Source organism: Rhynchophorus ferrugineus, unplaced genomic scaffold (assembly GCF_030347505.1).
Source record: "Rhynchophorus ferrugineus isolate W39M unplaced genomic scaffold, kcgeb_rfMv2 rfM1, whole genome shotgun sequence".
Taxonomy (NCBI): domain Eukaryota; kingdom Metazoa; phylum Arthropoda; class Insecta; order Coleoptera; family Curculionidae; genus Rhynchophorus; species Rhynchophorus ferrugineus.
The window spans coordinates 63312880-63330085 of record NW_027472580.1 but is presented as its reverse complement, the minus strand read 5'-3'; the positions used below and the strand labels follow the sequence as shown (position 1 = coordinate 63330085).

Here is a 17206-nt window from a genome sequence, read left to right as displayed (position 1 = left end):
ATCCTGTCAATTCTTCCGTCGACCACATGTATCAATCATAAGTTAACAAACATTTCGACCGACTGACCGACTAGACGAACATTTCTACAAATAAGTTAAAAGTAGCGACATTTAGATGTTGGACGTCGCGAAGCATTTCGCTATAATTTCCTATAAAGTTAAATATCTATTTCTCTGTGGTTTTATTCCCAATGTGTTTAATTTTTTTTATTATTCGTCTACATTCCAGTCAATTTTAACATAGTAAGTTATTTATATTTATTTGTTGTGTATTTATTAGAGCAAAATGCTACGAGTGTTCGAGGAACGAACAGGAAATATTCGACGATTTTGACGTATACGTAATGCAAGAACAGTCCGGAACCGATAATTAATTAAAACGACAGAGCACTTGACGGATAATATAAATTTAAGATACCAGGTTGCAAATACTCGTGTAAACCACTGACCAACACACAGAACTTGATAGATCGCGTGCATCACTTCATCGCTGTCTTGCGTACACAGCTCTGAGTATCTTTCCACTATAGATACGTTATTTATTAGTTCTTATTCTTTATTATTATTTCATCTTTATATTATTTTATATTTTATATTATTTTATCTTATTCTTTATCGTTATTAACGTATATATCACACGTTTTCCGTCTGAAGCTCTATAGAACTGATATAAAGATTTAATGAGTAAGGACATTTTACATTGCATTAGAATTGCTAATCAAGATCCCAATATCCATTTTGCCGGATATCTATTTTGGCATATAGTTGACTAACTGCCAAGCAGAATAAATCATCAACAACAATGTTCAGCGTGAAAAAAAGTTTGACACGACCTCTTTGGGTATTTTTATTGTTAATGATCAGCAACTGCGCATTTCTGAACAAAAGAATATACAACTGATCAATTGAAAAGTCCCCGGCATGGCACATAGATGGCACTACTTGAATTAAATCCATATGTGTTTTAGTTAGCTCTAACCCTCAAAACATGCATGAATAAATTTGACAGCTGTCGGATCATTAGTTTGTGAATTATAACATTGAGTGAAGCAACTTGTTATTGGGAAAAAAGGATAAAAAGGAATTTCGCGTGTTGATAAAATATTGATTTTTGAAGGGAAAAAATACAGCTGAAGCAAAAACTTGACTTGATGCCAAATTTCCGGACACTGTCCCAGGAAAATAAACCATCAACGATTGGTATGCTAAGTTTAGACGTGGTAAAATAAGCACCGAAGACGGTGAACGCAGTGGACGCCCAAAAGAGGTTGTTACCGACGAAAAACTTAATGAAATAGTTAGTTTAGTTCACTCTAAAGATATCAACTGAATGTGTACATCATATCATTCACGAATATTTGGGTATGAGAAAGCTCTGTGTAAAGTGAGTGCCGCGCTCACTTTTGACCAAAAACAACGACGAGTTGATGATTCGGAGCAGTGTTTAAAAATGATCAAGCGTAATAAACCCTAATTTTTGCGTCGATATGCGACAATGGATGAACATGGTTCCATTATTTCACTCCGAAGTCCAGTCGACAGTCATCCGGGTGGACTGCACACAATGAACCCGCTCCAAAGCGTGGGAAAACGCAACAGTCAGCTGGCAAGGTCATGGCGTCTGTATTTTAAGATGCGCATGGAATAATTTTCATTGATTACCTTGAAAAAGACCATCAATAGCGACTATTACATAGCGTAATTGGATCGTCTGAAGTACGAAATTGCCTAAAAAGGCCGCATTTGAAGAAAAAGAAAGTACTACTTCACCAAGACAATGCACCGTGTCACAAGTCAGTGAAAACGATGGCAAAAATCCATGAATTGGGCTTAGAATTGCTTTCTCATCCACCGTATTCTCCAGATGTTGCCCCCAACGACTATTTCCTGTTCTCAGATCTCAAAAGAATACTCGCTGGGAAGAAATTTTCGTCGAATGAAAAGATGATCGACGAAATTGAGGCCTATTTTGAAGTAAAGTTCAAATCGTACTACAAAAATGGTATCGAAAAGTTGGAGGGAGTTCTGTTCAAACCACCGCGGAGTGCAGACGTACCTTTCAGAACGCTCTGTTGTAAAAAAAACATCTGTGTGACTGTTGGTGTCATAAAAGTGCCGGTCCTAAAAAGTGAAAACCTAATCTCAACCATTGTAGGGTGAGAACGTGATTTAAAACGTGAAATTTAAAATTTATTTTCTATAAGCCAGGCTCTACCTTCTAGGAATTTTCTTTCTTATTTTCAGAATGGTAAATCGAGCGAGTAAAATATGACGCACGTTAAAAAAGTTAAATTAAACATTTAATAACTATTAAGTAATCTGTACAGTTAATTTTAATACATAATGGCTAATCCACAACATCTTTCTGTCAATTTATCAATTGAATCACCCGTTATTCGAAATAACGATCAACTGCCAATAACTGAAATCCCTCAAATGCACGAATGGAACATGGTTACAAAGAAAAAACGCTTGAGAAGTCCCGAAGAACAAATCGTCCGAAAACAGACGAAAATCAGCGACTATTGGCTTCAAAAACCTATCCAAAATTACAACAGTTTCAGTGCCCTGACAGAAGAGAGAAGAAAATCAGAACAACAAATAAAACCAAAGAAATTCCCAGACCACCCCCAATAACAATATATAAGGTAGGTGTTGTTAAACATCTACATGACTTTCTCAAAACAAAATGTTATAATTACACAATAAAAACTATCGGATCTGAAACAATGAGGATTTAAATGTTTGACCCTGAACATTTAAAAGTTTTAATATGAGAATTGGACAATAGAAGCATGCAATACCATACTTTTCGACCAAAGTCCGAAAAAACTTTTAAATTTGTCATAAAAGGACTACATCACGCAACAGATACAAACACAATTAAATCAGCACTAGCTGAACAAGGTTACGAAGTTGTAAATATACATAATATTAAACATCATGCAACAAAGGAGCTACTGCTAGTGTTTTATATTGATTTGAACCCAAAGAAAATAATAAACATGTTTAGGAGATTAAGTACTTGGACCACAATGTTATTAAATGTGAGCCACCATACACAAAAAGAATCATCCCATAATGCGCCAGATGCCAAGCATATAGGCATAAAACATGCTGTCGCAAGTTGTATAGATGTGTGAAATGCGCAAGAGAGCATGCGACCAATGATTGCACCCGTAAAATACATGACGATAAAGTAAAATGCGTCAACTGTGACGGTGACCATCCTGCAAATTATAGGGGATGCCTAGTCTATAAAGCGTTACAACAAAAAATTGTATCCAAAAAGAAACTTACCCAACAAAACAGCCCATACCATTTCACTCGCCTAAAGCACCAATACAACAGTCAGACCCAACCTAACATGCAGACAATGCGAATCACCACTGACCCTGTAAGTGCTATTAGTAAATTAGAGGAAGTGATGGGTAAACTTATGGAGGAAATGAGTACAATAATGAATTTACTCACCGCCTGGAATACTAATGGACTCCAGCAACATGCCAGGGAGCTTAAAATGTTCTTATATGAACAAAATATTGATATCATGAATGGTATCCGAAACATATTTCATTGATAGAAATTATTTACGGATTCCGAAATACAAGCTGTATCACACAAAACTTCCAGATGATAAAGCACATGGAGGAATATCTATAATTATTCGTGAAACATAAAACACTGTGAAAGAGAGAAATTCAGCGAGGAATATTTACAAGGCACCAGTGTAAGCATTGAAGAAGTCCACGGGCTATTAACAATGTATCTATTGTCGACCTAAATACAACAACAAGGCAGAACAATACCACGGTTCCTTTAACCAGCTGGGTAATAGATTCCTTGCCGGAAGAGACAACAATGCAAAACATGTAATTCTAGGTTCTGGGCTCTAGATTAATAACAGCAAAAGGCAGATAACTGGTGAAAGCAATGAAGGCACATAACTTATAGCATATATCTACTGGTGAGCCAACATATTGACCGTCAGATAGAAATAAAATTCCTGATACCATAGACTTTTGTGTTACAAAAAATATTGACAGCAAAACGTGCAAAGCTGAATCATGCTTCGATCTATTATCTGATCACTCGCAAATTATTATAACAGTGAACTCAAATACTCTCAGCAAAACAAAACGTTTTATTTATTATATAAGTCAGAAAATATACAGTTTCTTTTTATACAATTTTATGTTTGTTTAGCCCAATTCGTGAATCTGAATAAATCCGGGAGTTATATCAGACGATAGCTTGGCCTCAAGAAATCAACCCTGTATTTGCGAGTTTTTCGAAATCAGTGATTTGAGGTCTTAATCATTCATTCATTCTATAACAGATCAAACAATTTGAAGAGATCATTACAACACTGAAAAATACAATATCCGGACAACCAAAGTGGTATGGTAGAAAACTATATAGAAAAATATGTTAATCGGTTCATGACAAACCGAAATGCTTTAAATGAATGCAGATCATCGTCAAATTCTACAAACAGCTAAAGTTAAAAACCCCTACAAAATTCAATTGGTGTAAGAATTGAAACCTCAAGTTGTAAATGTAAGTGGCTCAAATGAGTTTCACAAGTGTAAAGGATCCGAAATAAAAATGGGTATACACTTTAATAGGAAAACAATGGTTGAAAAATAAATATCCGGTATATTTATTACCAAATTATAATAACATTAAATGTATATACATTGTTAATTTTATTTACAATTAAATATGATTATCACAGCTGAGAATAGTACACTTTTTAAGGATGAATTACGTTGAGTTTTTCTTCTATTTAACAGTAAAACTGACATTTTAATAATAAAATTGTTAGTTCCTTAATTTCTAAATTTTAATAGATCTGTTCTTATTTACTCTTATTACATAATATGCACAATATAATGAGAATAAATGGAATGTAAGTGCACTTTATTTTGGCTTTTCAACTGTATAGTTTATATGTTTTAGAATGGAAATTTCTTAAATATCAATTTTATATATCTAAAAGTAAACCCAAATATTAACACTAGCTCCAATCATAAATTGCCTTTTACAGATCTTATAGAGGCAACATTGTAATCTCTGGTCGGTTCCTTGTTAAACTTATTAAAATATGATTTTATAAGATCAACCTTTTCTGGGTTATGACTAAATAAGAAATGCAATTGTTTTAATTGCTTAAGATTATGGAGTAGTATTTGTCTTTGGCGATTATTTGACTTCCTCCAATCCTCTAGTGTCTTGCTGATTAAAATTATTGTGTTGTTTCTTACTGACGAGAAACAGGAAATTCTATCTTTCTCTATCTGAAATTAATTATACAAAATTATATATATATATATATATATATATATATATATATATATATATATATATATATATATATATATATATATATACCACTCTCTATGGCCGCGCTTATCAGTAAGTGATTTAATTAAAGCACGCTGCTGCTAATTTATAAATACCTTAATAAGAATAATACATGTATTACTTTAATATTTAAAATTAATCATATATATTATTTGATTAAATATACCACATACAGTTAGTGTGAAAGTCATAAAATAAACCATTCATCAGTCGTACATTTAAAGAAATTAATTAAAAATAATTTAAGTATGCACTGATACAAGATATCTCTTCAGTCGCTTAATGTGGGGAGATAAGTCTGGCGGTGGCAAATCGAGATTGTAAGGTGGATGAGGCAGTCTTGCTATGCTATGCTTGGGGAAAAACTTGCTGAGGGGAACGGATGTGTGACATATCTGACATATATTCGACCGTTATCATCCTGATGTTCAGTTGACGATCAGAATTTAACTGATCTTTCAGTATGGCGAAATTTTTGCCTGTTTTTAAACTCGACATATTCTTGGCCATCTCAAACGTTCTTGTAATGATTTAGTAACTGAGTACTCTTAAGTTAAGAGTAACCCGAGTCTTACTTATCACGTGACGCAGTCCGCTAAACATTTTAGTGCACTAAAAAAAATAATTCAGGAAATGTCTAAGACCGATTCTGTATTTGGTATTTTAATAACAAGTAAGTGTTTCAGTTGGTAACTGTAATTGTTACAATTTATTCCTAAGTTCCGGTATGAAGATACGTGTGTTAATACAATCACTTATGACTGCCTAGTCGATTTATAAAGCTATCAAATCATTAATTAAATCATATTAAAAATGTTAGATGCTTACTTGATAATGTAAACATAGTGAATACATTACATTCAACCTTGTACCTGAATCAACATTACTTAAAATAAAATTAAGCAAATTTGACAAATTCAATTGTAAATCGGCCGGAAATACCCTTGTTTCTTCTTTCCTAAAGATAATGTTTCATTAAATTAATTATTTGCTTAAATATCTATTTCTGTACTTACTTAAACATAGGAAAAAACAAAATAGTAGGATATTTTTCCATAGTGTATTCCCACGGAAGAATATTAAGATCTCCATCAATTCGGGCAAACTGAATATTTGGTACAAATGACAATTTTCTTGCTAATGTCAAAAATGTATAAGCAACACCGTTACAAAAAGAACACTGTTTCGAGTAGTACATTACTACTATACACTGAAAATATAAATGACTTCAGATTTCAATATCTATTATTTTGTGCTGGATTATTCTGATATAAGTCTTGATATTTGGACATATGTTATACTCTGATATCTGTATGCTTGTATTGTTTCAAACTGAATACACAAAACAAATTCTACATGTTTCTCTTTGGGATGATATTGCAAATAAAGTTATTCAATTAACATACTACAATTAATATACAGTTGAGGAATAAAACGAATGTCGCAGATTACAATGAATTAGACATGTTCATCATTGGACATGCATGTGCAGCGAAGTAGATTTTTTTAGACAGAAGAGTTGCACCAAAGGCATTATATTCAGTGACCTGAAAACTAGCATGCTAATAGTATTGTAGGCCAGAATGGTATATAATGGTAAGTAGACACACTTTCCCGAGGGCCGAATACGGATTGATAATTGTTACACCTCTTTGTATAAGGAATCCTAATTATTTCATGATTTTATTTATCATAATTTTATTCACATCACTACGATATTTGATCACAAATTGAAAACATCTATGCTTTGAAGGGAATTAGAACCAGAGACCTTCACATCAATATGAGTATAACATTATTTCAACCACTAAGTTAGTCTGTTATTGACATTTACGAATAGTCTATTTTATAAGTCTATAAGACTTTTTTAGAATAACCCATTATATATTAATAAAATTTAAATTTATGTTATGTACAAATTAAACCAACCAATACCAATTAAATATTTATGTTATATAATGTTGGTGATTTAAAAACATCTAAAAACAACTATTAGTTATTACCTTTTTCTTATCCAAAACAACATTTAAAAATTGTTTACTGTTTAATTCCTCAATATAGAACATTTTTATATGGCCATTTTTACTATGTGATTGATAAGTTAATGAAGTAGATATTGGAATATCTAATATTGAGCTTGTAGATCTTACTAATGCATTATCAGTAAAATCTCTAATAAATTTTCTTATATTGCTGCTTGTAATAGAACCTTTCATAATATAGTGACTCTCTGCCTGAAACAAATTTATAAATTTATTTAAAACTGTAAATATTTAAAATTAAGTTTTAACTATACCTTATCATTAACAATCACAACAGCACTTTTATAATGATTTCTTGATAGATCAATTCCTAATTTCTCAGCAAAATGGTAATACAATAAACTATTTAAGACAACAAAATTTAATGTCTTATTCATGCATCCAAGACCTGCTAAAGATTCTTTATCAGTTTTGCTTTCTTCTACTTCAAATATAAATGGATGTAGTGCTTCAGATGCAAAGTAGTTTTTACATTTTAACTCATCATAGTATTTTTTAAGATTATTCATTGATCTGGGATCTAAATCTAGAACATCCGAAATTAAAATTGAATCAAAAAAAGAAGTTTTAGTATTGTTTGTAAATTAGTTATCTACTTTTAAACATTTAAATCCTTACCATTATCAAGCATAGATGTTCTGTAAAAATTATTAAGTTGTTTATATTTTATAGTTTCATCAAGAATTTTTGGTGGTTTCAAATGATTAATACTATAACACTGTTTCGCATAGTTATCCATATTTTGACATAGACTAGTTAAATGGATATTATTTTCCATATTTCTTGTACCATTAAAGAAAATTACATTGGTGGTAACTAAGATTTCTTCAGATTTGTGCAGAATTGTTTTGTTTTTACATAATTTCTTATGTTGTTTATAATTAAATTTGTTTACTAAAATGCATATTTGTTACTTTTAACATCATTATGGGCATATTAAATAAACTATTTACTTTTTCTTCTCTCCTCCATATCAAATACTCTTCCATTATCACAATTCTTATAATCATGTATTATTTCCTGCAACTGAAAAAACAAAACAATAAACATTAAATAAAGATTAATATTATTTTATTGAAAATATTACTTTTGTTGAAGTGAAATTATTAATAATACTAGATAATTTGCAATTAATAAGCAAATACATAAAAAAATACTTAAGCATTATTACCATCATGTAATAATCAGAATGCCCAAATACAGGATTCATAGGAGTAAATAATATTAGTGATGGTCCAGGCTGTAAATAATTTGACAGAAGTAAACTTTTGGAACCACTTGGTAAAATCCAATAATTAGAAGATACTGTCTCTTTTATTATCCATTGTAATAATTTATCTGCATTCCACTGCCCATCATCAATGTAATATAACTACAATATTACCAGGAATTATTATGCATATTATATTAATCCTCTATATTTACATATATTTCATTCCATAAAGATAGAGTAATTTTATTTTTAGTTTCTTTTACAGGCTTTATATAAAAACCAATTTCACCTATAGGATCATGTTCTAAATATTTTAAAGCTACAGAATAATAGACTGAGTATTCACTACTACCTGGTGATGCATTTATTTCTGCAACTACATAATTCTAAAAAACAATAATGAATATTTTCTTAATAATTATGTTATTACTAAGTACCTGTTTTAAGTCTAGCATATTGTTAGAAACTTTTTTAATTGGTTGCATTAATTTTTGAAGGAAACTTATCATATAAAACTGATCTATGGGGCCATTATATTGTAATCCTGTACCAAATGCTGGATAAACAATTAAAATGGGCCACCTAAAATACAACAGTTACTTAAAAAAATTCTTACTATAATTTAAAGTATATAAACAAGCCTTATTACCTATAAACTTTACTGTATTGATTATGGCATTCACTTCCAGGTTGCCAACAATTTACTGCTGCAAAAACTATATTATTCTTTAAATAATTTGCTGTTGCCAAAATTTCTTTCCTGGCAGACTGACTCTCTGCATCCCATGGAGCATAAAACATCAAAAATGAAAAGTCTGAACTACGAGCCTCTTCAATAGCTTCATTGATTTGACCTTTATAAAAGTCCTTTACAACTGAATTTTTTGGAAAAAACGGGTAAGCTGTTGGTGCTTTTGATATTTTAGGGGGGCTGCAATATAATTTTATAATGTAATTTTTCAAGAAATAATAAAAGGTACACTTACTCTTTAGTAATAGCAGCATAGGCTACAAAAATTAAGCAACATATTGCAATTTCTCTTAATAAATTTACCATTTTTTTCATAATTTCGTTAACTGGATCTTTCACTTCACAATTTTGTTCTATTTCGTCTTCGCTATCTGAATTGTTTTGAGCACTATTCTCACCGAGTTCATTCTTATCTCGATTTTCCTTCACTTTCGAAGGCAAAAGTTCAGCCTTTTCCCGATATTTTCCTGAGAAATACATTCCCGCCGTAACTCATTGAACAGTATATTAACATTTACTCATAATTAAAAAATAGACAAAGTAAATAATCGCTTTATTTAAAATTTTAAATATTTTTAATAACCTAAAACACACGTCACTAAAAATCTTTAATTTGATGTCAACTAATCACTTGGCATTACTAGGAAACATCTGATTCGCTATTAATTTTGTGGACCTTATGCAACATATTTAACAAATTCTTATATTTATAATATTTAGAGTTTATTATGTTAACTATAATTACCAAATAAATATAATTTTGTAAGATTTAAAACACCATGTGAAAAATTAAACAAACTTCTCACTTTGTATTTTTGTTTGTTATATATAGGGTCACCTATAATCAGGTAAGGAGTTATTCTTACCTTTATTTTTAACCTTAAGTTATCAATTATTTATCATCTAAATCTCTTTATGTGTATTACAAAAAATATGTATTATATAGGTATTTATAACTATTGAATTTATTTTATTTTGTATATTTTGTATTCATATAATGCACTACGGTTTTAAATTAGTTTTAACTTATCTTGGGCTTATATCGATATCGAAAGACTGTACATTAGAAAAGTCCCGTTTGTTTTTGTGAGGCAGAGACCCCTACCGCTGAGAAGATCAAGCGTGATAAGAGCAACAAACGTCGTATTTACAATACAGAAAAGTACTTTTCCTAATCAAATATATGTGGAAATGGCAGTGCCTTATTTTTTTTCAATCGCGTAATTTGACGTTTCAAAAAAATGAATGAGGTGTAGTGATTCAATGTTTAAAAAATCTAAATAGCGTTATTTAAATGTTATAAACAATAAAGAAGGCTGTGAAACACAAGAATCACCATTAAATGTCCCGTGTGTGCTTTTGTTTTGTTTTCTGTTTGTTTTAAAAATGTCCTATGTACCGCCAAAGTTTTATCAGTTGTGTAGATTGTGCTTATCCAGTGATAAAACGCCTGTGTTATCAATATTCGGTAGCGACAAGGACATCCCCAAGAAAATCCTGCATTGCTTGTCAATTTTGGTAAGGTGATTCATCTCTGTGATAAGTCATAATTCTGTTTTTAGTTCTTATCTTAACCTAAAACTGATCTACCGTATATGCGAAAAGAAAATAAGATATATTTTATCTCTCTTTTGTCTCGCATCCATCAGGATACCCGAGCTGCATGGCTGCCTATTTTTAGCCCTATTTTAATGATATAAATAATTCGTTTTTTTTTGTTTTAAAACATCTGCCTCTCGCGTGGGCCTGCCAGGATGCATTGTAATCTTCTGTACGATTTGATTACAGCGGTCCAGTTCGATTTTTTACAGGCCTGTCACGGTCGCACCTGACACGAATTGTTTGAGATACTGGGAATAGAAAGTTTGGCGAGATACGGCCGAAGATAAGATGGTTCTAAAATGATAACGCGGGCGTTCTTTGTGTGGAGTCGGGCTGATTTGCCGCTCACTCTCCACGCTCGAAAATAAAATTCCCAGACCGGTTTTGTTATCAGTTTTATTTATAATGCTTAGCGGGAACACGTATTAAGTTTATGGAGACGGATCTTATATATTTTGCGGGTAATGTTGCCAATAGGTTTATAGCCTAGACAATCACCAGTATTAAAAATATAATTATCTAGAATCTACGCATATACATAGATAATACATACATGATTGTGTGATTATTTTGACACCCTGTTAATACAACTGTTGTTACACTCTTTAGACCAATAATAGTTGTAAACATATTTTTATTGTTTTTATAAAAATAAAATATTTATTATAATTAAATTACGTAATTATTACCAATATATTATATTTAATGATTTCACTATTTCCAATATTTTACATATCAGTTTATTACAGTTTAAAAAAGGTTATATTGTTGGTATCCATGTGAAACAAATGTATAGTTCTTAATGAGTCACATTTATGTTTATTTTTTATGCAAGGAACTAGTTCTAGTTGATGTTTTAATATTATCATTGTATTATATATTGTGAGAAATAATATCAGGTAACCAAACAAGTTCTGTGGTTTTAACATTGCAAATAAAGCAAATATTAATGGTTATATATAGTAATATTCTTTCTGATGATTATTTCAATTCGTCAATATCTTTTATTAAAAGTAAATTACAATGTTATTATTATGAATTTAGAATATTACATAAGATTATATTCTCGTAACTAAAGATTAATATTAATGCTTATAAGAAACATATTTTCTATTAGAAATTATTCTAGTTGTTTCGTTATGATTTTGAAAACAATTTTCATTTTATATCCATATTTTTTGGTGCGTTATGATGAATATATTTATTTATTAGGCCTATAAATTAGTTTTAAAATATTTTGTTATAATTTGAAGCTTTATTGTGGAAAATGGGTACAATGTATTTTATTAAGTATTGTCCATCAATAGCCGCTACTTTTTCCCATCGTTCAAACAATTTATAAATTCCATCTCGAATTAATGTGTCATATGTCCACGAACCGAGTCATATGTCGGAACAAGTATTAATCAGAAGGAGTAAGGTCTGGAGAATACGGCGAGTGGGGTACCACTTTCCGCTTTAATGTCTGTAACTATCTGTTCACTGGCTTTCAAATTCGTCACGTCATCTTCACTTTTATTTGGCTGTTCAAAACGCTCTTTATCTTCGATGTCAAAATTATCACTATTAAAACGTTTAAATTAGTTTAGTCACATGTTGAAATCAAGAGAGCATGGTTGCTATAAGCTCAGACAAATTCAGACATTTTGAACGCACTGAAAAATATTTTTTGTTCACACTTCTACGAAATGACACATATTGAAAAGTAACGCCAGTTAATGAGGCTTCAACATGATACCTGATGCGATTTAATACATATAACACTGTTGTTAATCCTTCTAAAATTAATGTATAGCCCTGATTGGTAGAAAGACTACTATATATGTTTTACTGACCATAGTTCCAGCGCCACACATTTGTTCACTTTTTAGGAGTCTTTTTAATTATCTAATCGCGGTTATTAAATCTGACATGGTGTCTTTAAATTACATAGTTCATAGTTTCTCTACTATTCTACTTAGGAAATTGCATGTGCAACTATTGTGTCTTTGAAGCGTCACCAATCGTTACGTTTTCCTGTGCTTAATTTTTTCGTCAAGATAACACTTAATTATCAGTATTCTTCCCATTTTCATATATTTTCAGTGTGATAATGCATTCAATAACTATTTCCATATAACACATATCAGTTTTTATTAAGACCAACTCCTTTAAATCATCAAAGCGAGGATGTATTACCGCATAAAACTGCTTTCCATGTGATGGCTTTTGGAATATTTCCAACATTAACCTAAAGAAATGCAACGTTGTCTTTTTAATATGTTGTAGAGCTGGGAAATTATTATTATATTATATTTTATTTGATATTTTTTGTGCTGTCAGGGTGAATCAAGGACTTCATTTAGCTGGTATATATTGTACTCATTTTTGTCCCTTTCGACGATTTTATCGTCATTTCGCGACTCTACAATTGTGCTTTTGCGCTTAAAACAGGACATTCAGTATAAAACACGTGGAAAAATACAAATGATTATCTGTATAAATAAAAGTTTATATAATAAAGTAAAATATATGAGAAAGTGTGTATAGATAAAATTTTGATATGGATAAAGTGAATGTGAACAGCGAAATGTCAACGTTCCAGATGATGATCCCATCAACCGATGAGTATTGTCGCCGACTAGAGTGTTCCGATAATTATTCAGCCCGAATCTAATAGAGGAAGGGCGATGCAGTCGCTCAAAAAGTGGAAGACACAGACTGTTCGGTCAACGCTTGAGGAGATCAAGTGACTGTGCGATAAATAACAGTGTACCAGTCTCAGACAGTTGATTTTCACTGCATGAGAACGGGTAGGGGGAACAGGAAGGAAACTGAAAAAGTCACTTTTTATTTAAAAAGTTTGTTTAATCCATCCTCTGATTTCCAGCGTCTTTGCACTGCGGCTCTGGTAAATGTTCTAATGATTGGATAGAGGTTAGCGTGAATACATATTGTCTCTATAGAGAGTTGAGAGTGGATGGCACACTTCGCCGTGGCATCTATCTGTTCATTCTCAAGTATCCCAACGTGAGGGGAGATCCACACTAGCGTCCGCAAATAACCAGCTAATAATATATTGTATTCTGTCTGCAACACTCGTTTTTATTAATTTTTGATTATTACTCATTCGTTAAATAGCTAAGTATATTCGACATTGATACATTCGGTAATATGGTGTTTTCATCCGCAACCAAGTACACGTTTAAGTAAGAAGTTTCTAATATGAATTAAATTGCATTATATTATTCAACATATTTTATTTAGGATTGTACACAGTGATTACGTTACATGGTTAAAAAGTATGTGTTGAGTGTTCTTGAGACTGTCAATCTCTGGTATGCTTTGGTTGGCTTTTAATTGAATGGTAAAACATTTTTATGTTGATCATTATTTAGTTCTTCACAACCCTTTTTAAAGCGTGTATGTATCTTGTGGAGTCTCCTACAGAGTAAATGGCTCTGGTGACCAATCTCTAGGTCGAATTTTCCATAACTTTTTGTATCATTTGGAGTGACATATCGATAATAACGCCGCGAATGTTGATTTCCAAGTGGCCAATTGACTTGAATTTATCAATGGAGGCTAGGAACTTTACATAACCCGTAGAAAATAATACAGCTGCATTAAATCGTACAATCTTGGTGTCTAATTCACAGTTGTAAAGCATAAATTTCACAATACATTTATTGCGGCTCTAGTTGAGTGATGTTTCGTTGAAGTCACTGCACCTCCACATCTCTAAAATGTTAATGAAGAGGTCAGTGATTATGGCTCTAAAGCGGTTGCCATTAACTGTAAAGTTCTTCTAGCATCGTTTTTGAAAAAACACAAACCGATGACTCCACCAGCCTATTAATTCTATCAAACAATTAAGATTTGATGGTGTAACGATATCTCAGCATTAGAAAAATGAAATCCACCGCTAAACAAATTTTTATTTTCTGATCGACTAACCAAAATATGCAGAATGTTCCATAAAGTGGATGGACACATGCAATGATGCAATTCTTGTATATTCAATTCACCCATTCAATAAATTAATGTTTTTATCATTTAAAGGTTTGGTATGATTATAGAGATAATTATAATACCTGTATAATCATGATAGTATATTGTTTATTTTTAATATTATATATATTTATACTCCATTAGTGTAGTTAAAAATCTTCGTTTTAATTGTTATTAATTCAGACGAATCGATCAAGATTCCATCGCGAGAAAATAATGTTTATCATATTATGAAATATAATTTATTAAGCCGCAAGAAGGCTATAATAGGCATTGCGAAAAAAACTTAAATATCAGATCATGGGAAAAATTGCAAACAATTAATGAATCAAATTAAACGAATATGAAAGTCATTACCTCCAAAAATCGCGATAAAATTATCGAAAGTACGTCTTACCGTTACTAGGTAGATTTTGATAACCGTTTTGTGAATGAATGGCTAACAGTAAAGCATTCAGGTATTCTTAAAAGATAAGAATATAACAAAATAAAATAATTGAGACATAAAAAAGTCGATACATATACACGTGTCAATATTTTAATTAGAATATGGCTTTTTATTTAATACGGGGAATGAAAATTAGATTTATAGTTGTTTTGTAAGTTTTTATTTTATGTTAAAGTATTGGTGATAAATAAAATCCATCAGTAAATACGAAAACAAAATAGGCATGAAACCGCGTGATTAAGCCGTACATTAGTTTAGTTTAACGTTAGGTTTTATTTAATTCATTTTTAGTATTAAATAAAATGTATTTAAGTATATTAGAAAACAAGCCTTGGCTTGGTCTCACTCGTTCAAAATTCAGATAGTTTTAAAGAGATGGCCGGGATTGGGATTGTTCATGCCGTAACCAGCATCACATAACACTTCCCTCCTAAAAAAAACGGCCACGAGGACATACCGGGTTGTTTTTCTATCTGGGCAGCTTACATAACAATTGTTGAGTATCGATCATACCTTCATCGATCGATTTGCTTTTGCTCCATGATTTCCATACAGATTTCCATGGCGTCCCTCTATGAAATGGTTTTCTAAATTTTGGTTACTTCAGATTCCGATAGTCTACGGCTAAGAAACTGAGCTACTGAAATCTACATTCGGTGGTGGTTCACCTTGAACTGTAAACTTCTGTCCAAATTCCAGTAGACTATATTAATTGATGGCGGACTGAAGTTCCCCTTTTAGTTGCCTTACACCTTGAATTGTGAGTCATATGCCGGGAATCCACGGAGTAGGGGTGTTTTTCAAAGCTTAAATATTTCTTACTTGGTACAGTTATGGCTAGGCATCTTTGAGCACCTTCAGTTCACCTTTTGTGACTTTTGCCCGAACACCATTTAACTACACCAAGGGGTGCTTCGAGTAACTGCGGAACGATTCCCAATACAATGTCAACCTCTCTTCTTTTCTTGATAATTTATTTGATTCCGGTTAATTGAAATAATTCAAAACAGCCAAAGGATCAAAAATCTCCCCACTATGCTAGTTATAATATAGAAAATGGTTTTAAACATAAAAACTATTAGTTTACTTCAAAATACGTATTTTATTTAATGGAAAGAAGAGGCGTCTTTCTGAAGGGCGATGCAAAGCTACCCTGAGGGTTTTTATCTATTAGACACCCGTCTCACTCGTTCACCATTCAGGCAGTTTTAAAATAGTCCCCGGCATTAAACCTACCGACTGGCGAGTAACCAACTTTAGAGACCGTCCCAGAAGACATTCGGTTTTACCAAGCTTTGTGACTAGCATGACTGGTACGATTTTCCTTGGATTTTAATTTAGTTGGATTTTAACCTTCGATTCGACGACTATCGCAGTGGTAGAAGAGCTGTCCCCTTAACCATTGGGGGTACCATTGGTCCATATTTTCCATATATTGTAAAATAACAAAATTGCGCTAATTGGAATGTTTTTTTTTGTATATAATTTTGGAGAAGTGTATATGTTATATTATTGTGGATCATAACTTATAACAATCTTGGAAAAGGTTCCAATCAATTCAATAGATTGATATAATACAATAACGTTGAATATAAAACCAGTTTATGTTATATAGAGATTTAAACATTAGTTGATTTGGGTTTGCATCTTAAACTTATTTTCCTTCTTAACTGCCAACTATCAAAACAATGGTGATCCCTATGATTACCAAAAAGTCACTAACACATTTTATTATTAAGTTTTTCCTCCTCTTGTAAAACAAACTTGTGCTATATTAGAAATAATAACCGTTT

The 17206-nt window shown here is 31.6% G+C and overlaps 2 protein-coding genes across 3 annotated transcripts in view; one reads left to right on the top strand and one right to left on the bottom strand.

Moving 5' to 3' along the window:
- Positions 1–4639: 4639 nt before the first annotated feature.
- LOC143199175 (thioredoxin domain-containing protein 11) lies at positions 4640–10005 on the bottom strand. The gene is made up of 12 exons (XM_076409028.1): positions 9609–10005; positions 9272–9553; positions 9060–9204; positions 8835–9008; positions 8581–8781; positions 8363–8435; positions 8028–8303; positions 7664–7935; positions 7371–7601; positions 6384–6577; positions 6196–6325; positions 4640–5300 (listed from the first exon to the last, which is right to left on the bottom strand). The coding sequence occupies exons 1-12, from the start codon at positions 9851–9853 to the stop codon at positions 5031–5033; spliced, it is 2493 nt and encodes an 830-aa protein (XP_076265143.1). The 5' UTR covers positions 9854–10005; the 3' UTR covers positions 4640–5030.
- Positions 10006–10466: 461 nt separating this feature from the next.
- LOC143198940 (uncharacterized) overlaps positions 10467–17206 on the top strand; it is a 108712-nt gene continuing 101972 nt past the window's right edge. For both annotated transcript variants that reach the window (XM_076408723.1, XM_076408639.1), the window contains exon 1: positions 10467–10891. In XM_076408723.1, coding sequence (XP_076264838.1) covers positions 10760–10891 — 132 coding nt within the window. In that variant the 5' untranslated portion in view covers positions 10467–10759. The remainder of the gene's footprint in view (positions 10892–17206) is intronic.